Source organism: Schistocerca americana, chromosome 1 (assembly GCF_021461395.2).
Source record: "Schistocerca americana isolate TAMUIC-IGC-003095 chromosome 1, iqSchAmer2.1, whole genome shotgun sequence".
Classification (NCBI taxonomy): Eukaryota; Metazoa; Arthropoda; class Insecta; order Orthoptera; family Acrididae; genus Schistocerca; species Schistocerca americana.
The window spans coordinates 1,255,103,339-1,255,130,332 of NC_060119.1; the positions used below are offsets into that span (position 1 = coordinate 1,255,103,339).

The window sequence follows — 26,994 nt, forward strand, 5'->3', positions numbered from 1 at the left end:
TTTGTTATATGTATTCTTTGTCAGTTGGCATGATTGGTCTAACTTCCTCATCCTGACATTAATTGCTTCTTCTTCTAATCCATTCTCCTGGGTGACTTCACCGAGATGCCTGAAATTCTTAACTCGTCCGATTTTTTCCCAGATTGGTGATCATCTATTCAGGTCATCACAGATGTTCGTCATATGTTTTGTCTTTCGAATAAAGAACTGGAGTCCAACTTTTTCAGCTATTTCTGACAGCCTGTTGATGTTGTTGATTGTTGACTCTATGTTGTTAGAAAAAATGGCCAGGTCATCCGCAAAGGCCAAGCAGTCAATGTACACACCTCTTGTCCTTAGGATCAAGTCTGAACAACTCTTCATTTGTTTCTTCTTGGGCTAACAAATTTCTCCACTACCGAATGACCTTTTCCAAGATGCAGTTGGAAAGGAGTGGACATAGTCCATCTCCTTGTCTTACACCCGTTCTGATTGTAAAGGGTTCTGATATTTCACCTATAAATTTTATTTTCGACACTGCGTTAGTGAGAGTTCGTTTGGTCAGCTTTCTTGATGTATCATCCACCCCCAAACTCTTCGAAAATATTCATTAATGCCTGTTGGTCAATGGAGTCATATGCCTTCTGAAAATCAACAAACACGACCACGTAGTTATTTCCTCCACTTTTTTTGTACCTGATGATGTTCTTCAGGTTAAAGATCTGTTCTGGGCAAGAACGGCCCTTTCGGAAACCAGCTTGATATTCCCCAATCAGTAGGTCAAGATGACCTTCTATTCTGTTCTGTATCGCTTTGGAGAGAATCTTATATGGAACAGATACTAATGAGATGCCCCTATAGTTATTGACATTCTTTTTATCGCCAGCTGCCTTATTATTCTTAAGTGTGTCGATGATCTCTTTTATCTGGTCTTTTCTAGGTGGAGATGAGTTGGGTAGGTTGTGAATCGGGGCACATACAGGGAATCTTTCCTTTGGTTCATCACAATTAAGTAGGATTTCAAAATAACGAGACATGATGGTGCAGTATTCTTTGTTGCTGAGGCCGAGCTTTCCATATTCGTGTCTAAAACAAAGACTAAGGGCTTGGTATCCTTTCAAATCCGATTTGAACGTCTGATAGAAGTCTCTGTCGTTGGATTCCCGGAAATCCTGATCGATCTGTTCTAACTGCTGTTTCTCATGCAGTCACTTAGCCCTTCATAGAGTTCTGGCTGCATAATTTCGAACTTCACCGAATACATCATAATCTTCAGGTCTCGTTAGAATAATATTTCTCATACATTTCTTATTAAATTTTCTGATGAATTTTTCGTTAGGAAAATACGAAATATCATGTCCTTAACACTTTTGCACTGCTTTATGCCACAGATATTAACAGTAAACTCTTGAATCTCCTCAAGCTTTTCATCGATGGGAACGTCAGCATAATCTGTTACTCACGCAAAAGATTTTTTTGTGGGTTTCGTTTTGTGCAGAAATTTGAAGAGGTCTAACTTCCCCTTCACTGTAGAAAGCAGCTGTGTAACTGCAGACTGAGTATGGGTTGAAATGCTGCTAGACGTATTGATGCTAATTCTGTGCAACAGATGCAGGTAAGGTCTTTATTATTTTTGCTCTTAGTTTCTGAAACTGGCAACCAAATTTCAGATTCAAAAACTTTTTTATTTATTTTATTTATTATTATTGGTCCTGTAGATCATACAATTTGTACAGAAAAGCACATCATGATATAGGAAAGTCAATTTGATAATTATGTTGAGACCGTGTATGATGAGAGATGACGGTAATGGTACATAACTCACATAGCAGAATACATATAGGATATATAGACAAAATATAAAAAGGTGGTGTGTGACGAGAGACGACAATAGAGAAACCTTTAGGGAGAGCTCGGCTCGAAACGAAAATAACCAATAGCATTTCAGGGTAGCGATATCCAATAGGATTGCTCGTTTCGAAAGAGCCGTGGCGCAGACATTTTTCTCATTCGAAAGTTACACACACGTGCGGTTTTGTCAGCAGATACGTATGGAATAAGTGTATTTTGCCCTGTTACTTTGTGCTGTGGAGTTGTCCGTGTAAGCAGTGAAATTTTTGTGTCCAACATGATTTTTCAGTGTCATGTGTGCGATAAAGTCTATCCTAAAAAAGGAAATTTGAATAGACACCTGTTAGAGGTTCATGGACTGCAAATAGAGCAGAAAAAATTGTTTGTGTGCGCCCTGTGTAATGAAAGAAGTACTTCTGAAAAGTGCCTGTTTGAACATTTACGGTCGGCACATGAGGTAGATGTGAAATCTGAAATATTACATTTCAGCACCGCTGATGAATTTCAGAAGTGGAAGGAGGAAACTGAGCAGACAACGCTCTCAAAGTTCGTCAAACGTCGTGGTTCCCATGCTAAGGTTGATTCAGAAGTTGTTTCTTATATTTGTCACCGGTCTGGTAAGTTTGTGTCTAGAGGAAAAAACGTGCGATGTCTTAAATTGCAAGGTAGTAGTAAGATTGATGCACTGTGCCCTGCTAAGATGAGAGTAGATATGAAAAAGAATGGAACCTGCTGTGTGAAATATGTTTCAACCCATGTTGGCCACAAATCCGAGTTATGCCATCTGCAACTAACAAAAAGAGAAAGGGAAAGTATTGCTGCAGATATAGCAAGTGGCATACCATTCTCTGTCATATTAGACAAAATTCGAGATACAGTTGTAGATTCGAACTTGGAAAGGATACATTTGATTACGAGACAGGATCTACATAATATAGATCAGTCTTATAATTTGTCCTTCAAGTCAATAAGACACCATAATGATGCAATAAGTGTAGAAGCATGGGTAAATGAAGTAAATGGTGGAGACAGTCCTTGTGTGCTTTTCTATAAACCACAGGATGTAGTCCTTGATTCGTACCCACAATTAAAGCGCTCTGATTTTGCATTGATAATTATGAACAATGCTCAAGGCGAGATATTAAAGAAATATGGGAACGACTGCGTTTGTGTTGATGGGACACATGGTCTTAATGGATATAATTTTGAACTTATAACTCTACTAGTGCTAGACGATCTAAGACAAGGGTTTCCATGCGCGTTTCTAATATCTAACAGGAATGACTCCCAGATGCTGTCCATATTTTTCCAGCACATAAAGAGGCAGGTTGGATCAATTTCGCCAAATGTTTTTATGTCGGATTTGGCCGAGTCTTTCTTTATTGCATGGAATGATGTCATGGCAGCTCCATCTATGCGACTTTATTGTACATGGCATGTTGATAGATGTTGGAGGAAGAATATCAAATGTAAGATTCAAGGTGTAGAAAAACAAGGTGAAGTATACAAGCAAATCAGAACTTTGATGCATGAGCAGGATGTAGATTCATTTGATGAGATGTTAAATATTGTGCTAGAGAGATTGGAATGTGATCCTGATACAGTTCAATTTGCCACATACTTCCGAGACAACTATGTTGGGAATGCAAATTCTTGGTCATATTGCCATAGATTGAATGCTGGAATCAATACCAACATGCATATAGAAAGAATGCATCGCACTATTAAATATATATATCTAGGTAGTAAATGTGTCAAGCGTTTGGACAAAGCTATTTTTGCATTGATGTCATTTGTGAAGCACAAGCTGTTTGACAGGCTTATTGTGCTAAATAAAGGTAAACTGACGAGTAAACTTAAGGACATTCGGCTTCGGCATAAATCAGGGAATAATATTAAGGAGGACTTCATTACTATGGAGTTTTCTGGTTGGAAAGTGCGTTCTTCTTCAAGAAGGTCAACAGATTATTTTGTATATGATAATGACTTTCAGTGCAACTGCAGATTGATGTGCATTAAATGCAGGGCTTGTATTCATAGGTATTCTTGTACATGTATTGACTATACCATCAAATGGAATATGTGCAAGCACATACATAGTGTTTGCCAGATTCAGTTAAAGCAGCAACCTTCTGAACACCTAAGAAATAGTGAAGTTACACTTACTGAGAGTGAAGATATTTCTGTTGTAGACGAGAAAACAGAAATACTAGCGGAGGTAACGAAAAAAAGTGTTAATGATTCAGTACCTTTGTCAGTCCAAAGAAGGGAACTTATTGCAGAGTTTTCTGGTATTGTATCTGAGCTGACCTCAAATGACTTAGAAACTGCTAAAAAAATGTTATTGTCACTAAAGGCAACTGTAGCTGTCGGAATGTTGCAGCAAAAACAGGCACCGCTGCAGATAGAAAGGAAACAATCACAAAAGATTTTACCTCAACGTAGACTGTACTCTACAAAGAAAAACAAAAGGAGTAATAATGCATCCCTGGTGCTACCAAATTCAGAAGAATCCAGTTTGATCAAATTATCTCTACTGGCAGACAAAGAAGATGCACTTGTGGGAAAAGGTATGTTACTAGTGCCCCCGCCCCCTTCCCCTCCCAACAACGTACATCCCTGCAGCAAAAAATGCTTGTAATGAAGCAGTCTGGTAAAATTCTACGTATGACTCAAGTGGCATAGTGTGCTGCTGATGGCAATGATCAATTATGAAGTAAATAATTAATGCTGTTCCTGTTCTCTAGTTGTCAGGTTCTCGTATGTACCCTTGTTTGCTCAGTAATTTAATTATCCTTGTAAAGCAAACATTTAGAACAAGTATTTACAAGAAACAAAACATACAGAATAAATAAACGGTCATTGCCAGTATCACAGCACCACGCCGCCTGAGCTATAAGTAAAACTTAACCAGTGCTCTATTATCTGTTAATGTCAGCAATCTAATATAATATACTGTTTGCAGGTTCAGCTGTTAAAAAGCAACCAACAATAAAAAATACAGAGGGTGTAGCAGGTCCATTCCCCATTACAGCATGTGCCCTACAGCACAGCCCGACGAATCGTGAGTATTATAAATCCAGGTATTAATGTACCTTTTTGTTATAAAATATCATTCTAGTTTTATGCCATAGTTCCTTGTAAGTTACAGCAATCCGGTTTGCTATTCTGCTTGCAGGCTCAACTCCCATGATTCAGCCAATAGCAAAACAGGCTGAGGTGGTATCTAGTCCGTCTCTCGCTACATCGTATGTGCTGAAACACAGCCCGAGGAATAGTGAGTACTATGAATCAAGATATTAGTGCACCTCTGTGTTATGCCATTGTTTATTTTTGTCACAGCTCCTTATAAATTACTTACTGTAACTTAGTTTGCATTTCTGCCTGCAGGCTCAACTTCCACAATTCAACCAATACCAAAACAGGCTGTGGTGGTACCACATCCATCCATCGGTACAGTGCGTGTGTTGCTACACAGCTCAACAAATGGTGATTTTTCTATGAATTCAGGCATTAGTGCATCTCTTTATTATAAAATGTTATTCCAGCTTTATGCTAGTCCCTTGTAAGTTATTTATAGCAATTTGGTTTTAAATGCTGATTGCAGGTGCTGTTCTCCCACATTTAAACCAGTGACAGGGCAGGATAAGATGGTATCAGTGCCTTCCCTTACTACAGCGCATGTTCTGCAACACGGCTATGGAATGGTATTATAAATTCAGGCAGTATTTGTGGATCCTTTCTGATCTGAAATTTTGCTTGTCAACTACAACCTTCCTTATGACATTTCATTTCTGATTTATACCAAAGACAAGTGTCCTTTTGTTTAATTGAAATTTTTTTACCACTTGTCGGACTGGTTTTTCTTCACAAAATATATTAGTACAAATATAGCTATATAATAGTGTGATACATTCTTTCTGTATTGATGATGTTATGGCCAATATTTCACATTACAGGCATAGGCAATTGTCTTGGTTACGAATTAAACTGTATCAGGATCACATACATCCTTGTTGTGAATCATGTTGTCTGCACTGGCGATTTGTTCACGTGTCCCAGTACACCTCGCACATGAAGTACACTTCACTAGGAAAATTAAAAAATGCTGTAACTTTTGAATCACTGCAGATAGGACGTAAACTCTTTCACCTTAATCCATAAGAAACACTACAGTTTACATCCTTAATGGACATTACATGCAAGTTACACCAAGAATTATATTTAGCAATAGTTTTTAAATGAGGCTAAATTTCACTCCGTAGTCTTCCTTATAATAATATCATACACACTTTATTTTACTCCTCACTAAACTTAAATTCAGAGAATCTTACCTTGCTCACTGAGGAGAAAGTGTCAGATGCAGTGAACACCAAATGAAAAGGCTAAATAAGACAATGCAGTGTGGTAGTCAGCACTCAGTATGATATAACCACCACTAGATATTGACATCTTCAGCCTTTAGAGCAGAATTTCAAAAGTTTGATTAGTTGAACAATCTTTTTAGCTTGAAGTAAATGAAGTTGTCAACATAGAAAATACCCAACATTTTTATAATTTTCATTCAAGTTATGACTCACTATAAATAGATTTTTAAAACACAGGTTGGTTGTGAGACAGCATGGCTGTGATAGATGGAATGTGCCATACGGTATATAGGCAAGATTGTGAACTCACTTTGTATGAGTGTTTTTCTCCATAATTCTCTCCCATGCCGCTCAGATGTCTAAAAATGTACTCTTTGTGAAGACTGTCTCTGTAAGTTGAAGCAGTGACCAGCAACACAATATTCTGTTTACTCTTGATTCAATGCTTAACATATTCTGCAATTGACACTTATTACAAGTTAATAGCACATGCATAAGCCAACAGCGAATGTGTTAATTGCTAATATTTGAAACTTGTGAGTAGCTAAATGACATAATGCTAGTTTAATGGCTTCCTACTGCCCTCACAAATTATAAACATTAGTTTTTGAAATTTTTTTCCCCTTCACACCACTTTTCAGCACCTGATATGTGCTCGCAACATTTTTGCTGTTTGGAAAGGTTTTAAAAAAATTTATTTCAACACAGTTAGCCAAGATATTTTTAGCCAAAATAATCAAAGTTTAGTTCTGCTAGCTGCAAAGGTATGCAGTGAACTCTTTAAATGCTATTAGTAGACCTTACATGAGGATTGATTGTTGGGGGATATGGTAGTTACTTTATGCATTGATTATCTCTTTGTTCTGTGTTCAGGAGTGTAACAGGCTCATACTGTATGTGATGAGACTAAAAGTTTTCCAATGAGAGTGTGGATGTGCAGTTCTTTACATACTAGACTTCCATTCGTTGGTGTGACAGTCAATTCCCAATCTAACAACACAGGTTCATTTTTTCACTATTTTTGAAACTCCCTCCAGACTAATAGCCAGAATACTTCTTTTGAGAATTTAGGGATTTTTCCTCCTAACTTTGGATGCCTGTTTCGTTGTTAGCCGTTTCACCCTTTCAGTTACATATAATGGTAAAATTTTACTTGCGGTTCAGGTGGCGTGCTGTGCTGATGTCAACAGCGACCAACCATGAAATAAATAATTAATCCTGTTCCTACTCTATGGTTGACGTGTTCTTGCATGTACCCGCATCTGCTCAGTAAATTAATTATCTTAGTAAAGCGAACATTTAGAAAAAGTGCTTACAAGAAATGAAATATTAGAGAATAATTTCCAGCACTGCACGGTCGTTGCCAACATCACCACACGAGGGCGCCTAAGCCGTAAGTAAAGTTTAACCCATATAAATGTGATATCTTCTTGTTTCCTCATTGTCATGCCACAAGGAGCATGAGTGCACCAGCTAATGCGCAGCAATAAGTTAATAAGTTACTTGTCCTGTGACGAGTCGGAGAATTAAAGTGCCATAAGATTACACCAAGCTTCCTGGTACGACAGTGGCCACCAATAGACACTGTAGTATTCGTGAAGATGAGTGTGTCAAGTTGACAGATTCTCAGTATGTCCTACAAATAATTATTTGATAGTGTGCACACTTGATATTATTTGGGTCTAACTTTTTGTTCTTAGTATTGGTTACGTTGAGGCTTCTGTGCATCTCATCTCTACTGTGATTTTCAGAGCAACTGTATTACCTAAATTTCTAATCCAAAGGTCCATTAATGTGGTTGCTCTTGAATCCTGTAGTCTAAGATTATCTTTTCACACAATTTCTTATGGTATTTCCAGTACTTGAGAAGGAACTCACAAATTGTTCATTGTTTTGAACACATATTATCCACTGCCCACTTACTGTTCCATATTGAAGCATAACTACTGTTTTGTAATAAGATTAGTTACATTTGGCTTGTAAATGTCATGTGACGTTACACATTGTGCCACAATAATCTTTACTAATCGTTAATTGTGTCTAAAATTAATAAAGTCTTAGCCCAACATTCCTTACTAGTTCCAAACTGTTTGCAGTTTTCACCACTGGCTTGTGAAATATACTTGATTACACTTTCAATACACATAAGGTACTAGAGCTACCATTGTGTGTCTGTGCCCAGTGCATGTCAGGAGAGCACCAAACTGGGCAGTGACTTTTAAGTATTTTATTTACTGCCAAAAATATGTCAATAAATGTGATCTTTAAAAACAAATAAATCACCAAAGTAAAAACTGAGATTAACCCATCTGGAACTGACAAACTTCCATTGCTCGACTGATTGCTGTGGGATGTTGACAGTTGGATAAAATGGTGTCTTTTTTTTCCTTCGCAACATATAGTGTAAACCATCATCCCATCCCCTGTGTTAGTCTCACCTGCAAAGTTAACAAACATCCAAAGGTTATACTTGACAGTATTACATTTCCAGATCAGGATGATCAGTATTTAAATTATGGTTTTCTCTACATTTGAGGTGCAATGAGTCTTATGTCTTATGCTGATTTCTCTTAGACAGGTAACTTTTGAAACTGAATAAGCTCACTGCACTGTTCATGGTAACAACTTATTTATAGTTTCCATCAGATAATACTAACCTTACAAGAATTCTTGAGGTATAGTTTATGGGTTGAAAGGCTGTGGTCAGTGTATAAAACTACTACTCCAAGTGCGGGAGACATCTTCAGAGGTACAATTGTAGCTTCCATTCTACCTCGGAAGATGTCTCCCGCAGTTAGAGATGAAACGTCAGGAAGAAGTAATTTTATACATCAACCATGGCCTTTTAACCTGGAAATTTTGACTCAAGAAAATGTTGGTCGTGAAAGTCTACATTGTATGACTTTACAAAAATTGTCACCTGCTGTGTCCCATAGAAGTAAATAGTTAATAGTAGTAATGTTTAAGCACATACTAAATAAATCAATTATATTCAGCAACATGTTCAAGCATATTATTTAAGGATGTTTCATTCAAAATTAAGCACAATTTGCTTGTTTTCACTGAGAAAGAAATAGAACTGCACAAACAATGTATTCTACGCTATGCTAATTTTTATTTTACCTCTTTGTGATGCTGTGGATTGGAAATAATACCTGGCAGAAGAGATATGGTGTGATTTGGATCCATTGTCTGAATGGAAATGTTGGTATACTTAAAAGCTTTATAGAAGAGGTCAGGACATGTCAAATTAGCAACAGATAAAATATTTGCGCACCGTTATTTCTAGATACTATTTTTCTACTACAATATGCTAAGAGGGCAAATTCTCTATATTGATCTGTTTCACCTTGTTCAAGTACTTAACACTATGTTGCCTACTATGTAGCCTTTTGACATTGCATACAGCTAAACAAAAGGGCACTTTCATTTTGGGAACTGCTTTTCAACAATGAAATTATTTCAGAGATAGTACTCGGAACCATTGAAAAAAGACTACATCATTGCCAGATAAGTAAAGCAAAATTCTGTCTCAAAAGTAACTGACAATACGTAAATCAAGATAATTGTTGGTTTTTGTTATTTTTGGGGGGCTTTTAGATAAGCGTGTGAAGAACTGGATTGATTGTATGCTATAAACGGCACTGGTAGACTGAATTTTGGAGCAACTATACCCTTGAAATGTCTATTATTTTGCCCTCGATTTGATGTTTCAGCAACCTGTGATGCCAGGAAACTCACAGATAAACTAAATCATGTGCCAGATGTCGAGCACCATTGTGTTTGGAAGTTCCATTGTTCTGTGTGCGAACAGTTTTGGAAGTTTGGATGAATCAAGTTTCTGAAACTGACTGGAAAGAAACTTAATTTTCAAAAACTAAGATTTTATTGCAATTCATGATACTGTGAAATATTTTTATAATTGCTGTACATTCAGCTAAAAGTTACAGTAAAATTTTCTTGTAAGTTATGCCTGCAGAAACTTTTGTACTGAATTTAATCTTTTCTTTTGGTTTATAATTTTGATTTAAAATCTATTTTCTGTTTATATATGAAGTTTCAATTGTGTATCTTAATATTTGTAGCTGATGTGTAGAATATTTGAAAACTTTTTTTTCACGTTCTGTATGTTTTGTACGTCACTGTATTACTTCATAAAGTCTATAAGATAAGATATGATGACAAATTATGAATGTAGTCTTAAAATTGTATTAATCATAATTAAAAATTTAATATTTAAATTCCAATCAACTGTTTAATTTTTTCCCATAACATACTCAAAATGTAAATGTGTCCTGATGACCCTGGTGTATCTTAAGTGTTGCAATGTTTAAGTGTGCCAAGTAACAGGTAATAATGAGAGACAATTCGTATGAGTGATTGCATTGGCAGTGTAAGCTGTGAACGCAATTTCATGTTAGCAAAAGCAAGCATCATCTGCAGGGAACCAGCGACTGTTGGATATTGAAATTGTAGACCAGCCACAAGTTACATATAATTTTTCTTTATTTTGAGTAGTTTCATTCAACAAACGTGAGCAGCTTCATAAAATTATGTGGCCAACAGCCACACATTACTTATGTCAGACTGTATACAGCACCGACGTCATACAAAAATAAAACAACAAATGAATGGACATCCATGTTAGTTTTTGGAATTTGAAATAAGTTGCTGATCTCGACCTGATACTTTGGCATTGAATAAAGACAGAATCAAAGAGCCTATGCTTTGAAAGGACCTTTTAATTTGCAGAATATTTCTAAAATTTTCCATCTTGGAAGTTTTTGAATAATGAAGCAAAATAAATTTCTGGTAACATGAAACTCTTGCAGTTAGGTGGTTGTAACATGCATATAGTTCATTGCACTTTTAAAACTGGAGTGTCACAAACAAATTAGGAAAGACCACTATTTTCAGAGCCTTGTATTGTGTGTTTCACGATTTGCCTACGCGAAGGTGTCAATATACAGAATATATAGTGTCTTCAGGTTTTCCTTTGCAATTCTGTGGCACAAAATGGATTGTAAATGTGGCCCAACTAGCTTTTAAATTCTCCCACATCTATGAACTTATATTTCTCAATTGGCTTAGAATTAAACTCTTACCTGATTCAGAGTGTTTGAAAACTCTTATCTTAACAGTTTGGAGACAAATTCTTAGGTCAAAAATTGGCTTTTTTTCACTGACAGCACATCCTTTCAAAAAATTTTATGTGATTTTCTAACTGATGTACCTATGGCTTATTTTTTGTGTAATGAGTTGTTCACTTGTACCACCTGATCAATGCAGCAAGTTGTCAGTTCAGACATTTAGCATAATCGGAAAATCCCTCGTGTAGGCTGACATGAAGAATGTTAAGAATCTGATCACTGCACAATGCTTCATGTATTTTGGATTTCACTGCAAAGGTACCAAAAGAAAGTTAAGGACTTGACTGACTGACATCTTGAGGCTAAAAGAAGAAATGTATTCCTGTATTATTGCTATAATACAAAAGCTACTTGAAGGCGAACCACTGAAATATAAACCTACTCATGCAATTTCATGTTTGAACCTATCAGCAGCATTAAATCAAGAAACAGCTGTATAAAGATTGACATTATGACTTTAAATTCTCTTTCTGGTGAAAATTTGTGTTTGTGTCAAACAACAATTTGTCAATATTTGTAACGATGCTCATATTCAAAAAGAAAAAAAATTGGCATTTTTCAAAATAAGTGAAACTTGGTTGGATGAACCTCATTACATTGCCACAAAAGAATGTTGTAATTTTGTAGAATTTCTTAAAATGTCAGTACTTTGCCTGGAAATGCTGTTGTAGAAAGAGGTTTTTCAATAAACTGAATGTATTTCCAGAATTGATGCTCACTCTGTAGCAGCGTGTGCGCTGATATAAAACTTCCTGTCAGATTGAGAATGTGTGCCAGAGCTAGACTCAAACTTGAGTAGGCAGTGATGTACTGGCAGAAATGAGGTTGGGGTTTGAGTTGTACACGGGTAGTTCAGATAAGAGAGCACTTGCCCGAGTTCGAGTCTTGGTCTGGCACACAGTTTTAATCTGTCAGGAAGTTTCTGAGTGTATTGTTGAGAGTTAGAGTGAAAAGTATTCTTGCTCATAATGCTTGCACAGTGTTGACAATTTTAAAATCAACAGAAGTTTAATTCTGTCTATGTGTAATCCAAGTTGCTTGTACATAGATGACAAAAGAAGCAACTAAGTGAAACTGAAAAACAACAAGGACAAAAATTATCCAGAAAAGGAATGAAATCTAAAATTAATGTGTTACAATCCCTGAAAACAAAAGTGTCAGCTGAAGCACCTAAAATTATGTCAGAAATTGATGTTTGAGAAAGTATACATTGGTAAGTGTGCTACAGAATGGTCGGTCAAAGTCAAACATGCAGGGAAGCTAATGCAGATGGGCAGGGATATGCAGGGTGTATGTTGTACCTGTTACACACACTTTATCACTTGTCTCAACAGGCTTGATGGGATGAAAAATCAGCTTTCCTGAGAAACATTCAAACTGTCACATCACCAAGTAATCATTGATGAGTCGCCACAGTTTATTCAAATATAGCTAATACACAGTTGTGTAACTTCATATTGCATAGTGTAGGTGTAATGACAATTTGCTGCAAAAGGAATTTTTTTTGTAAACAAATCAATGTAAGATTATGAATACCTTAAGAAAATTCAATGAGAAACTTCAAGTTTTCTTTCAAGATTAACTGTAACATTCTACCATCATTAATCCATGAGATGTGACTGTGGATTTTAATCTCTCTGTTCTGTGTCACTATTTTCATGTACTGGCCATTTAACCCTTCAGTTGACCCTAATATGTCTGGCTTAAACAAACAGACAGTGTTGCATAAATGCAGCCATGTGACATTTTGATGTGCACTATCCTTCAGATGATCACTCCACTTGGTCCGTCATGCTGTATGTGGTGTACATCTTGACATGGTTCATATCGGACATCATATAATTTTAAAACAAACAATTAGTTCTTTCCAGTGTAGTATGTATGCCTAAACCCATACAGTAAATATAATACATGACAACATTGAATTTGAAAATTCAAATTTGGTGGCCACCCTGATGTTTGTACAAAGAATAAATTACTTTTCTGCAAATAGATTCTGAAATTATGTAAAGCCTCAGTTTCATTATAATAGGTAGCGGCCAAAAGCAAGGAAATGTCTGGCCATGTGAGGTTTAACATGGCAAAAATTGGGGAAATGTGCCATTTCATTTTCAATATTTTCATTTGCTTTTGTTATATAATTTAGAACACTCGCTCCCCACAGAATTTGAAACTATAGAATTACTGAAGTAATCTGTAAACTAATTTGTATAGCAATTGTCCTTAATCGGGCCGTCAGTGGTGCCTCGACCCTACTTATGTTAACCTACCATGGAACATGCCATATCCCAGTCAGTTTGCTGCACTAATTGTAACACTTACAGAACAAAAGCCACTAAATATTACATGCAGTACATGTGTGTGACGCTACAGTTAGGGAACGGGACAACTTTGCTTTACACCCTTTACGTGTAAAATCTTAACCACTTTCACTAGGCCCAAATATAATGAGAATTAAAACATGTCTAAAGTGCAAAAATTACTGAACAAACCAGAGTCAAACACCTTAATCTCAAAGTCCATTCTCTGTTGTGTACAAAATTGTTTCTTGTGATACGTGCTGACACTGCATACAACATAATGAGTTTAAGTTTGTCACAGGAATAACTTTATTACCAATCTAGAGGGATATCGAAAAAGTTGCAGAAGTGGATGGCTTTGAATAAATCCACATGAAACTAAACTGAAACGTTCAAAGGAATTTTACATTGCAATGTTACAAATTATTTTTCTACCAGCTTTATGTGATTTTTTCGCGGCATATACACTGCCATTTTTTTGTTATAAGATAAATGATCATTTAATAACAAAATAAACACATAATTGTAGCAAGCAACAAAGTTCGTCAAGACAGATATTCATTAAACTAAGGGCTACAAGTTACAAAAATATCAGTGGATCTAAACAATACGTGAATGTTCCAGCACAATAAGCACACGTATATTAACAGAAGAATGTTGAAGATTAGGTGGGTGGATCACGTAACTAATGAGGAGGTATTGAATAGGATTGGGGAGAAGTTTGTGGCACAACTTGACTAGAAGAAGGGATCGGTTGGTAGGACATGTTCTGAGGCATCAAGGGATCACCAATTTAGCATTGGAGGGTAAAAATCGTAGAGGGAGACCAAGAGAGAGGGAGACCAAGAGATGAATACGCTAAGCAGATTCAGAAGGATGTAGGTTGCAGTAGGTACTGGGAGATGAAGGAGCTTGCACAGGGGTCATTCCACACCAAGTGGTCAAAAACTGAAAAAAGTTCCCACCATCATGGTCTCCAATTTTCGTCAAATTTTAACTGTAGCTTTAGTCAAGTGTTGAAGTAAGTTTCCCAAGATTTCAGGCCTCTAGCTGCAATAGCTGCTGATCTAGACCCCCTTGTCTGAAGTGTACTTAGTCCGTGTGCATGCAACATAAAAAAAATGTCATATTTGGAGTCTAATAAAATCGAAACTAATTCATAAGAATGGTTAGTAAGATGCGACCCTGTACAGTTTTTTTTGCTGATTCCAACGAAATTATGTATAACATTACTCATGCAAACCCCGGTCAAATAACTCGACTCAAAGTATACTTCAAAATTTGTCGTGACACAACGCGACAAATTTTGACCAATATTAAGACTGCAATGATTTCCTTGCAGTTGAAGATATGGACTTGAACTTTTGGCCAAGCTTCATGCTTGTGCTAGACATAATGCAGCCGGATTTGCAATGATCCAGGCCATATGGTCGCCCTGCAGTATCTCTTCAAATTAGGCAGTGTCAGCACAAACGGTAAAATTTACCAAAGTTTCAAGCCAATTACTAAAAAATAGTTGGCCTGAATCTGCTTGTGAATAGTATCACCTAAAAGAGAAACTCTTGCTCTACAAGACTGACATTTGTTTTTTTTGCAACGCGACCATTAAGTACTCATTAACTCACATCAAAGTTGTTATATTTTGTATGCGCGATGCACTAATTTTTCTTCATTTCTAGGAATTTGAATCTTAATAGTCGCTTAGAATTACTGATATAATTGGATATTTCATTCGTGTTTTATTCAGTGATTGGCCAGTGAGAGATGTCAGAAGTTAATGAAGAAGAAGAATCGTTGGCCCCCTGTTCAATTGGAAAAGATGCTGCTGCATCGAAGTGCCATGTTATCTTCTATGCTAAGAAGACTGGATTCAAAGCGTTTAGTGATTTCACAGAATGTGACCAGAAATTGCTTGTTTCGCGTTCAGAAGCCAAACTTGACGAAAATTCCATCATTTGCTTCCACCATGAAGCCCTCTTCCTACATGAATATCAAGCGATGCAAAAGAAATGTTGCAATCCATTCAAGAAGAGGAATCACAATGTAAAAGCTGGACTTAGACTGCTTGATAATGAAACAGCTGCCAAACTTTGCCTGTTAAAGAAAAAAGAAGTGATTGATATAAAACCTGGTCAGAAGCTTTGCCCTCGCTGCATGTCGGCACTGAACCAAAAGCTAGAAGATTCATCATCACTATCAACCCAATCTGAACAAGATTTCACAACGGATGAAACTGAACCAGCCATCAACAAAAGTTTATCATTTATTGGTGCTTCACCATTGAAAAGAAGACAACTAAGTAAAAGAGATAAGCAAAGCTATGCAAAAAGAAAGATCTTGGATGCACAAAGTTTAATTGGGAATCAAATTGCTGCTGCTGTAGGAATCAATTACGATGAACAGCCAAGTTCAAGTACAAGTCGCCCATGCAATAATTGTGCAGATCTTGATAATCTTATAGAAGAGTTGAAAGAAAAATGTAAAGTGTCAAATCGTAGGACAAAAGTTCAAATATTGACCTTGGTTCCAAGAAGCTGGACAATTAAAGATACGACAACAGCATTTAATGTATCAGAAAGAATGGTAAAGCAAGCGAGAAAACTGAAGAATGAGCAAGGTGTTCTAGCTTTTCCAGCAAATCGGCAAGGAAGGAAGCTTTCAGATGAAGTTGTTCAGAAAGTACATGACTTTTTTCAAGATGACGAATTCAGCAGACTTTGTCCAGGGAAGAAAGACTGTGTGCCTGTGAGAATTTCAGGAACAAAGGTGTACAAGCAAAAGCGGTTGTTGCTTTGCAATTTGAAGGAAATGTACGTGTCTTATCAGAAGCAAAATGGACCAGAAATTGGCTTCTCAAAGTTTTGCGAGCTTAGACCAAAATGGTGTGTTACAGTTGGCTCTGCTGGAATGCACTCAGTTTGTGTCTGTACAATACACCAAAATGTCAAGCTTATGCTCACTGGTGCATCAATCAATGAAGACTACAAGGAAATTCTTAGCAAAGCTGTTTGCAGCTTGGAAAACAAGGATTGTATGCTTCATCGTTGTGAAAACTGCCCTGGTCCAGAAGGTGTAGAAGCAGTTATTGCAACATATTTTGAAGATAATGACCCTGAAGAACTGATTGAGTACAAACAATGGATTCATACCGACAGGGATACTTTAGAAACAAAGCAGCTTTCAACAGAAGAGTATGTTGAAGATATTGCAGCAAAAATTTGGAACCTGTCTTGTCATCACTACATTGCCAAGCATCAAAGCCAGCACCTGAAAGCTCTCAAAACTGATTTGAAAGAAGGCGAATTCATAATACTAATGGATTTTGCTGAAAACTATTCATTTATTGTTCAAGATGCAGTGCAAGGCTTTCACTGGGAAAACAGTCAAGCAACAGTTCATCCATTTGTAGTCTACTACTGTGAAAACGAAGAGGTGCAATGTGTGAAGCTTTGTGTTATTAGTGACTGCCTTCGACACGATACGATTACTGTCCATGTTTACATTGGAAAAGTAATCAATTACCTGAAGATGCAATTTTCCAAAATAAGCCACATCCACTACTTCAGTGATGGTTCAGCTGCACAATATAAGAATTTCAAGAATTTTCTCAACTTATGCTATCACAAAGAAGATTTTGAAATAACAGCAGAATGGAATTTCTTTGGAACAAGCCATGGAAAGTCGCCTTGTGATGGCATTGGAGGCACAACAAAACGGTTGGCAGCAAGAGCAAGTTTGCAACGTCCATATGAAAACCAGATTCTAACACCCAAAGATCTTTTCAACTTCTGCAATGATAATATCAATGGAATCAAATTCTTTTTCATCAGCAAAGAGGAAGTTGAAGAAGAAAAAGCTTCTCAAGAAGAAAGATTCCTGCAAGGGCACACTCTAGCTGGCACAAGAGAAAACCACCATTTTTTGCCCATTGATATGACGACAATTAAGGTCAGTAGAGTTTCTAATGATGCGACATCTTTTTTGGCCAAAATTAGTGCTGCTGAAGTAGTAGTTCAAGTCATGGATCTTCAGCCTGGGCAGTATGTTGCTTGCATTTATGAAAAGAAATGGTGGATTGGAAACATCGTTGAAATCTCAGTCGAACAGAAAGATGCTTTCATAAGCTTTATGCATCCTCATGGTCCTGCAAGTTCATTTTATTGGCCCTTAAGACGTGATACTTGCTGGATTCCAGAACAACTTATCATTGGTGTTATTCCAGCTCCATCAGTGACATCATCTGGTCGGCAATACAGTTTTCCTGAAAGCATTCTCTTGCAAATCAACGATGCTTCCAGAATGATGAAGTAACTGAGGAAGACAGGCTTGGGAACCTGCATAAAGAAACCCACAATCAGGCTTGGGATCCTGTGGTAAAGACACCCTGTAATCAGGCTTGGGAACCTGCAGTAAAGATACCCACCCGTGGCTGTTACTGCATGGCTATCGGGCGTGGCCCCTATGGCGATGGGGATGCTGGTTTTATTGTGATAACCAGTAATGGCTCAGCCATCATGGACCAACGCAGGGCACTGCGCACACAAAATATAAGATACTTTGACCTGAGTAAATAAGCACTTAATGGAAGCGTTGCAAAAGAAAAATATATCCATCTCGTAGAGCAAGAGTTTCTCTTTCAGATGATACTATGCACAATTAAATCCAGGCTGACTATTTTGTAGTAATGGGCTTTGAACTTTGGTAAATAAAGCCATTTGCGCTGACACTGCCAAATTTGAAGAGATTTTGCAAGGCGACTATAAAGCCTGGGTAGTTGGAAATCCAGCTGTATTATGTCCAGCACAAAGAGAAGACTTGGTAAAAAGTTCAAGTCCATATCTTTATCTGCAAGGAAATTATTGCAGTCTGAATATTGGTCAAAATTTGTCGCATTAAGTCACGACAGAATTAGGGGTACACTTTGAGTCGACTTGTTTGACCGGATTTTGCATCAGTAATCTTATAATTAATTTCGTTTGAATCAGCACAAAAAACTGTACAGGGTCTCATCTTACTAACCATTCTTATGAATTGGTTTCAATTTTATGAGACCCCAAAAATGGCATTTTGTCTGATGTCGCGCGCATGCGAACTTACTACCCTTCAGACAAGGGGGTGTAGATCAGCAAGTATTGCAGCTAGAGGCTTGAAATCTTGAGAAACTTAATTTAGCACTTGACTAGTGCTACAGATAAAATTTGAAGAAAATTGGAGACATGATGGTGGGAAGGTTTAGACCACTTGGCATGGAATGACCCACAGGATAGATTAGCGTGGAGAGCTGCATCAAACCAATCTCAGGACTGAAGACCACAACAACATTGACAATATGAACCACGTTATGTTTACCTCCCTTTTTTCACAAAAATAACAGCAGTGACAAAATACACCATTGCACTTCTTATAAAAAAGTAACGAAACATTTCACTAGTATAGTTGAAAAATCGTCAAAAAGCTGTTGCCAAACAGGTATTTTGTCTTCCTCTCCTAAGTAATCGTACCACTAAAAGACTGTCAGTGCAAGGAAAACAGGTATTTACTGATGATGCGTAATTTTGTTGCTGGTAAAAAGAGTTGTCAACACGTTTCACTTGGCCGCATGTAAAAACGGTAACTATCGTACTAACATAAGGAATTTCGCAGTAACTATGTTAACTGTCCATCTACATGTGAAAAGGCAACATGACAAGACTATTTATTGTTAAAATTAATGCCAAATTTCAGCTATAAATGAGAAAACGAATAACTATCTCAAAAGATTGGCGCGTATGCAGTCCATGTTATTGAAGATGACATGTAAACACCAAAGATAAAGTTGTTCACGCCAGGTTCATCCAAAGCGAAGCAATCCTATTGGCTCTAGCCACCTTGAAATTCTATTGGTTGGTCTCGTTTCGAGCCGAGCTGTCCCCAACGGCAAGTCGACAATAGTGGTACATACTACACATAGCAAAGTACATATAAGAGATACAGTCAGAAATCAATAACATACAATAATTAAATTACTGAAGTTGGCAGCCCTGCAGCCAGGTGACGGCGCGAGTTTTGGTGTTCGCGTAAAAATAATTAATTTTAGATTATAAAACATATAGTTTAGTATTTATTACGTGGTAAATAGGTGTATTAGTGTACCATTAAAGGTTCCATTTTTCTTTACGCAGTATGGCAGTAAACGCGAAAAGATCGTACCGTCGTATTTTCTGTTTACGTTTTGCTGCAGCAAATCTATAGAATTTCGTTTAGTTGTTCTTTGCTCTCTACAGCAATTTAATTGTAGCGTACCTCTTCATTATTTAACTAGCATTTCTGGAAAGCAGCGTAAAGTTTAAGTTGTTGTTTCAGAAACTTTGCACTGTTGTTTTTGTTTACATACAGCAGTGTATAGGCCAAATTTGTGGAGGCATATTTTCGTGTTTATCTGTAATTTAACTGATTTATTCTTAATAAACTCTTACGTTTATCATGAGTGAAAAGTGCTTGACTTGCCGTAGAATTGTTAGGTCGCGGCTTTGGTGTGAGAGGTGCTGTAGTTTTTCCATGTGTGTGACTGTAGTGGCGTGGGAATAGGGGAAGTAAATGAGACTCATCAGTGGTTTTGTAGGATATGTAGTAGAGATAGGAAGATACTAGAACAGGAGAGGAAAACTGCCGCCCTTCAGGCTGAGTTAGACAAGGGCAGGGGAGATCTTGACAGGTTAAGGAGAGAGAAGGGTAAAGAGAGGTGGGAAGCGGCAACAAACTATAGGAGGAACAGGCCTAGAACTTTATCTGATAGCTTCACAGTGAATGTGGAAAATAGATTTGACCTGTTGCTTCAGTTAGAAACTGGTGAGCCTCAAGCAGTTGCAAGTGTAGACAGGGCACAACAAACTTTCAGCAGCAAATTGGAAAGTAAGGAAGTAGGGAAATCAGTAAAGAGAAAGAAAGTGTTGTTGTTAGGTAGTTCCCACGGAAGAGGTGTTGCCCAACTTTTGCAGGATGAACTAGAATCAGAATACCAGGTCACCAATTTTTTTTTAAACCTAGTGCTGGTCAGTAGCAGGTGACAGACGATTTAGGATCACTTTGCAAAGATTTCACTAAGGAAGACACCTTGGTTATAGTGGGTGGGGCAGGTAATAGTATTGATAGAGATCATGGGTACAGTATAGAGTGTGACCTTGCAAAGACCTCATCAGCATTGAAGCACACTAGTGTTGAGTTTGCATCTGTTCTTGGGCACCATGACTGACCTCATTTGAATTCTTCTGTCACGAGAGTTAATTTGGAGTTGGAACGGTTGCTTATGTCTGGTGCAGTGTCACACATTGGTGTGGTTCCTGTTGATTCTCTCAATAGGTGGGATTATACTAGTCCTGGCCTTCACCTCAACAGGAAGGGGAAGAAACTGGCTGGGAAAATAGCATGAAAGTTAAAGGGGAAGGCACTGTCATGAGTGATAAAATGCCAGTGGTTATAGGGTTCAGAAAAGACCCTTTTTAGGGTAGTGAGGGCAGAAAGAAACCAAATTTTAAGAGAGGTTAGGACTGAGACATACCTTCAGTTTGAGAAAGGAACCAAAAAATCTGATTCTAGCCTATTACATCAGCATAAACAGTTATTGGTTAAGAATTTTCAACAGTCAGCAGATATTTTAACTCTGCCCAATTTTAACTCAGTCAATGAGAAATGTCAGCTATCTTTATTGCATCAAAACATTCGAGGACTGAGAAATAAAATTAATGAATTAATTATCTGCATAGATGAATTAGAGTCTTCAAACCCAGCTGACATAATCTGCCTCTCTGAACATCAAGTGACCACTGGTATAGAACTTTTAAGTGTTACAGGGTTTAGGGTAGCATCTCACTTTTGTAGATCAGAAATGGAGAAAGGAGGAGTTGCCACATTCATCAGGAACTGTCATAAATTTAAGAATAGAGACATTCATAAATTTTGCCTAGAACAGCATATGGAAGCATGTGCAACATAAGTAGAATTTCACAAAAAAAAAACCTTCATAATATTAAATGTATATTGAGCACCTGCAGGTACCTTTAATCAGTTTGTCAACCACCTTGAAGCTGTACTGGCCCATTTAACACCAAAAAACAAAGAAATAGTGGTTGCTGGTGATTTCAATGTAGATTTCCTTAAAGACTCTCCCAATAAGAACTGATTTGAGTTAGTAACACTATCATTCAACTTAATTCCCACTGTAAAGTTCCCCCCTAGGGTAGCCAACTACTCACAAACAGCCATTGAGAATATCTTTATAGAAAAGTCCAATGAACAAAATTATATTACAAAACCAATAGTCAATGGCCTCTCAGATTATGAGTTGCAGTTCCTTCTGTTAAATGTTAACACTGAACAGGACATAAAATCTGTTAAATCTGAGTTCAAGAGGGTAATCAATAAGCCAAAATTGTTTATTTTAGGACACTCCTCACAGACATTCAGTGGACTGATGTTTACAGTGCTCATGGCATGATGAAAAATATAACACTTTCGCTAATAAAGTGCTTACCTTATTTGTACACTGTTTTCCCCCAAAGCTAACCAAGGTTATAGCAAAGTCAACAAAGAAGCCATGGATCACTCAAGGAATAGGGGTATCTTGTAAAACAAAAAGAAAACTCTACCTGTCAATCCGAAACAGTTCTGATGTTGCTGCTATATAGCACATTACAAGGTATACTGCAAAATATTAAAGACTGTAGTACGGACATCAAACCAAATATATTACAAGGAAAAGATAGTCATATCAGATAACAAAGTAAAGACAATATGGGATATAGTGAAGGTAGAGACCAGTAGAACCAGACATGAAGAGGGACAAATAGCACTAAGAGTAAATGATACATTGGTGACAGATGTATATACTGTTGCAGGTCTTTTTAACAAATATTTTATAACTGTTACTGAAAGGTGGGGTTGTCAGGTTCTGTAGATGCTGCTGTGGAACACCTCAGACCAGACATTTTAAGTAACTTCCATAATATGAATTTGACTCTCACTACCCCAGCAGAAATAATGTCCATCACAAAATCTTTAAAATCAAAAATATCTAGTGGGTATGATGAAATATCAACAAAGTTAATTAAAAGAATGTGATTCTGAATTAAGTAACATATTAAGCTATCTGTGTCACCAGTCGTTTATCAGTGGAATATTTCCTTAATGGTTAAAATATGCTGAAGTTAAGCCACTGTTTAAGAAGGGAGATAAAGAAATAGCATCAAATTTCCGTCCAATTTCACTTTTGCCAGCATTCTCATAAATTTTAGAAAAAGTAATGTACAATAGGATTTATAACCATCTTATCACAAATAACATACTGTCAAAGTTACAGTTCGGATTACTAAAGGTTTCTGATATTTTGAAGGCTATCTACACTTACAGTGAAATTGTGCTTAATTCATTAGATAAAAATTGCAGGCAACTGGTATATTTTGCGATCTGTCAAAGGCATTTGACTGTGTAAATCACAATACCCTTTTAAGTAAATTAGGATGTTATAGTGTAACAGGAAATGCTGCAAAATGGTTCAAATCTTGTATCTCTGGCAGGAAACAAAGGGTGTCATTAGGAAAGAGACATGTATCAAGCAATCAGGCATCATCCAACTGGGAACTAATTACATGTTGGGTCCCACAAGGTTCCATTTTAGGGCCCTTAGTATTTCTTGTGTATATCAATGACCTTTCTACCAGATGCCAGGTTCCTTTTGTTTGCCGATGATACAAACATTGCAATAAATAGCAAATCAAGTATAGTCTTAGAAAGATCGGCTAATAAAATATTTTTGGACATTAATCACTGGTTCCTAGCCAATTCCTTGTCACTAAACATTGAAAAAACACACTACATGCAGTTCAGAACTTGTAAGGGGTGTCCCATGAGTATATGTCTAACATACGATGACTAGCAGATGGAAGACAGTGGACAGTGTTAAATTCTTGGGATTACAGCTTGATAATAAATTCAACTAGGAAAAGTACACCACAGAACTGCTGAAGCGTCTTAACAAATCTCTATTTGCAATGCGAATTGTGAAACTTCCTGGCAGATTAAAACAATGTGCCGGACGTTTCTTTCAGGAGTGCTAGTTCTGCAAGCTTCGCGGGAGAGCTTCTGTAAAGTTTGGAAGGTGGGAGACGAGGTACTGGCGGAATTAAAGCTGTGAGGACGGGTCGTGAGTCGTGCTTGGGATACTCAGTCGGTAGAGCACTTGCCCGTGAAAGGCAAAGCTCCAGAGTTCGAGTCTCGGTCCAGCACACCTTTTTAATCTGCCAGGAAGTTTCATATCAGCGCACACTCCGCTGTAGAGTAAAAATTTCATTCTAAATGCGAATTGTGTCAGGCATAGGGGATATAAAAATGAAAAAACTAGCATACTATGCTTACTTTCATTCTATAATGTCATATGGAATTATTTTTTTGGGTAATTCATCAAGCCAAGCTTAAGTTTTCCGGGCACAAAAACGTGCATTAAGAGTTATATGTGGTGTGAACTCAAGAACATCCTGGAGAAGCCTGTTTAGGGAACTAGGGATACTAACTACTGCTTCCCAATATATTTATTCTTTAATGAAATTTGTCATTAAAAATATATCACTTTTTCAAACCAACAGCTCAATCCATGGAATCAATACTAGAAACAAGAATAATCTTCACAAGGATTTAAAGTCACTTAGTCTTGTAGGAAATTATCTTTGGTTGATAAAAACTTAAGCAAGTGCGCATTATAACTTTATTAATCTGATTTGAGAGAATATCAGGGTAATAACTGTTACTGAAATATTCGTTATTTAAAACATTCTAAAAGATTCAGTGTAATGAGTGCTTAATTTCGAGGCCATTATGCATTTAATTTGAAAATTGGATATTTTATACGAGAGACGATATCATTCAACTGCACAGAGGTTGTTATGATCACTGGTGAAAACAAATTATGCAGATGTTCCAAGTTTCATGATATTATTTAATGAAAAGACACTTTTAGTGTGTGGCTTCGTGACTTACTGGGGAAGTGCTAGACTATTAATGTAAAGATCTTGGGTTTGATCCTTTGCCAGTCCTAGTATTTTTATGTCTCACCTATCTCTTCTTTCATCTCTGGTAGTGGTTGTTAATGTGAAAACGTCAAGATGCACTGTGGTTCAGAATCCATGTCAAACTTTAGGTCCTCCTAAAAGTGGCTAGGTAAAGTTGTGATTCCTAATATGTGGCTGGCTGCTGTGGCCATTGGAGTGTGGCTGATGTATGTAATAGGTGCATTAACGAGCAAGTCCCTTGGATCAGTTGTGGCTTGTGGCTTATAACAGTATATGAGAAAATGAGTTTTCATTTCAAAGGTTATAGGAAGGCAACATACAGGGTGAGTCACCTAACATTACCGCTGGATATATTCCGTAAACCACATCAAATACTGACGAATCGATTCCACAGACCGAACTTGAGGAGAGGGGCTAGTGTAATTGGTTAATACAAACCATAAAAGATGCACAGAATGTTTTTTAACACAAACCTACGTTTTTTAAAATGGAACCCCATTAGTTTTGTTAGCACATCCGAACATATAAACAAATACGTAATCAGTGCCGTTTGTTACATTGCAAAATGTTAATTACATCCAGAGATATAGTAACCTAAAGTTGATGCTTGAGTACCACTCCTCCGCTGTTCGATCGTGTGTATCGGAGAGCACCGAATTACGTAGGGATCCAAAGGGAATGGTGATGGACCTTAGGTACAGAAGAGACTGGAACAGCACATTACGTCCACATGCTAACACCTTTTTATTGGTCTTTTTCACTGACGCACATGTACATTACCATAAGGGGTGAGGTACACGTACACATGTGGTTTCTGTTTCCAATTACGGAGTGGAATAGAGTGTGTTCCGACATGTCAGGCCAATAGATGTTCAATGTGGTGGCCATCATTTGCTGCACACAATTGCAATCTCTGGCGTAATGAATGTCGTACACGCCGCAGTACATCTGGTGTAATGTCGCCGCAGGCTGCCACAATACGTTGTTTCATATCCTCTGTGGTTGTAGTCACATCACGGTACACATTCTCCTTTAACGTACCCCACAGAAAGAAGTCCAGAGGTGTAAGATCAGGAGAATGGGCTGGCCAATTTATGCGTCCTCCACGTCCTAAGAAACGCCCGTCGAACATCCTGTCAAGGGTCAGCCTAGTGTTAATTGCGGAATGTGCAGGTGCACCATCATGCTGATACCACATACGTCGACGCGTTTCCAGTGGGACATTTTCGAGCAACGTTGGCAGATCATTCTGTAGAAACGCGATGTATGGCTCTGAGCACTATGGGACTCAACTGCTGTGGTTATCAGTCCCCTAGAACTTAGAACTACTTAAACCTAACTAACCTAAGGACATCACACACAGCCATGCCCAAGGCAGGATTCGAACCTGCGACCGTAGCAGTTGCACGGTTCCGGACTGCGCGCCTAGAATCGCGAGACCACCGCGGACGGCACGCGATGTATGTTGCAGCTGTTTGGGCCCTTGCAATGAAGTGAGGACCAATGAGGTGGTCGCCAATGATTCCGCACCGTACATTTACAGTCCACGGTCGCTGTCGCTCTACCTGTCTGAGCCAGCGAGGATTGTCCACGGATCAGTAATGCATGTTCCGTAGATTCACTGCCCCGTGGTTTGTGAAACCCGCTTCATCGGTAAACAGGTAGAACTGCAACGCATTCTCTGTTAATGCCCATTGACAGAATTGCACTTGATGATTAAAGTCATCACCATGTAATTGCTGATGTAGCGACACATGAAACGGGTGAAAGTGGTGACGATGCAGTATGCGCATGACACTACTTTGACTCAGTCCACCGGCTCTCGCAATGTCCTGTGTACTCATGAGTGGGTTCATGGCAACAGCAGCTAACACACCAACTGTACCCGCTTCTCCTGTGACGGGCCTGTTACGGACCCGTTTGCGTGCTACGACCATACGGTGTACTACAGTTGGTCTGCGTGCGGAGACGAATGCAGAAAAACAATAGCAGCAAGCGCTACATGCGGACACTGCGACAGCTAGACCAAACCACAACAGTGCACTACAGCCACACTCGTATAAACACGGTCGTCATCGTAAACATGTCCCTGCAGATGCTGCTCGCCGATCGTGGCCTGTGATTGTTACAACACGCAACTGAACGTCGGAGGTTTCAATCGTCAACTTTAGGTTACAATATCTCCGGATGTAATTAACATTTTACAATGCAACAAACGGCACTGATTGCGTTTCTGTTTATATGTTCAGAAGGGCTAACAAAACTAACGTGGTTCCATTTAAAAAAAACGTAGGTTTGTGTTAAAAAA

The 26,994-nt window shown here is 37.8% G+C and overlaps 3 protein-coding genes across 3 annotated transcripts; all 3 read left to right on the top strand.

The window, feature by feature from the left end:
* Positions 1-2,107: 2,107 nt before the first annotated feature.
* Positions 2,108-4,196, top strand: LOC124598727. The gene is made up of 2 exons (XM_047136021.1): positions 2,108-4,083; positions 4,187-4,196. The coding sequence occupies exons 1-2, from the start codon at positions 2,108-2,110 to the stop codon at positions 4,194-4,196; spliced, it is 1,986 nt and encodes a 661-aa protein (XP_046991977.1).
* Positions 4,185-10,322, top strand: LOC124620142. Its single transcript, XM_047146816.1, has 6 exons — positions 4,185-4,400; positions 4,796-4,894; positions 5,009-5,107; positions 5,221-5,319; positions 5,438-5,537; positions 9,914-10,322. Exons 1-5 carry the CDS (start codon positions 4,205-4,207, stop codon positions 5,464-5,466), a joined length of 522 nt encoding a protein of 173 aa, XP_047002772.1. The 5' UTR covers positions 4,185-4,204; the 3' UTR covers positions 5,467-5,537; positions 9,914-10,322.
* A 5,089-nt stretch (positions 10,323-15,411) lies between these two features.
* On the top strand, positions 15,412-18,221 carry LOC124598743 (ARL14 effector protein-like). Its single transcript, XM_047136023.1, has 2 exons — positions 15,412-16,126; positions 18,157-18,221. The coding sequence occupies exons 1-2, from the start codon at positions 15,412-15,414 to the stop codon at positions 18,219-18,221; spliced, it is 780 nt and encodes a 259-aa protein (XP_046991979.1).
* Positions 18,222-26,994: the final 8,773 nt, after the last annotated feature.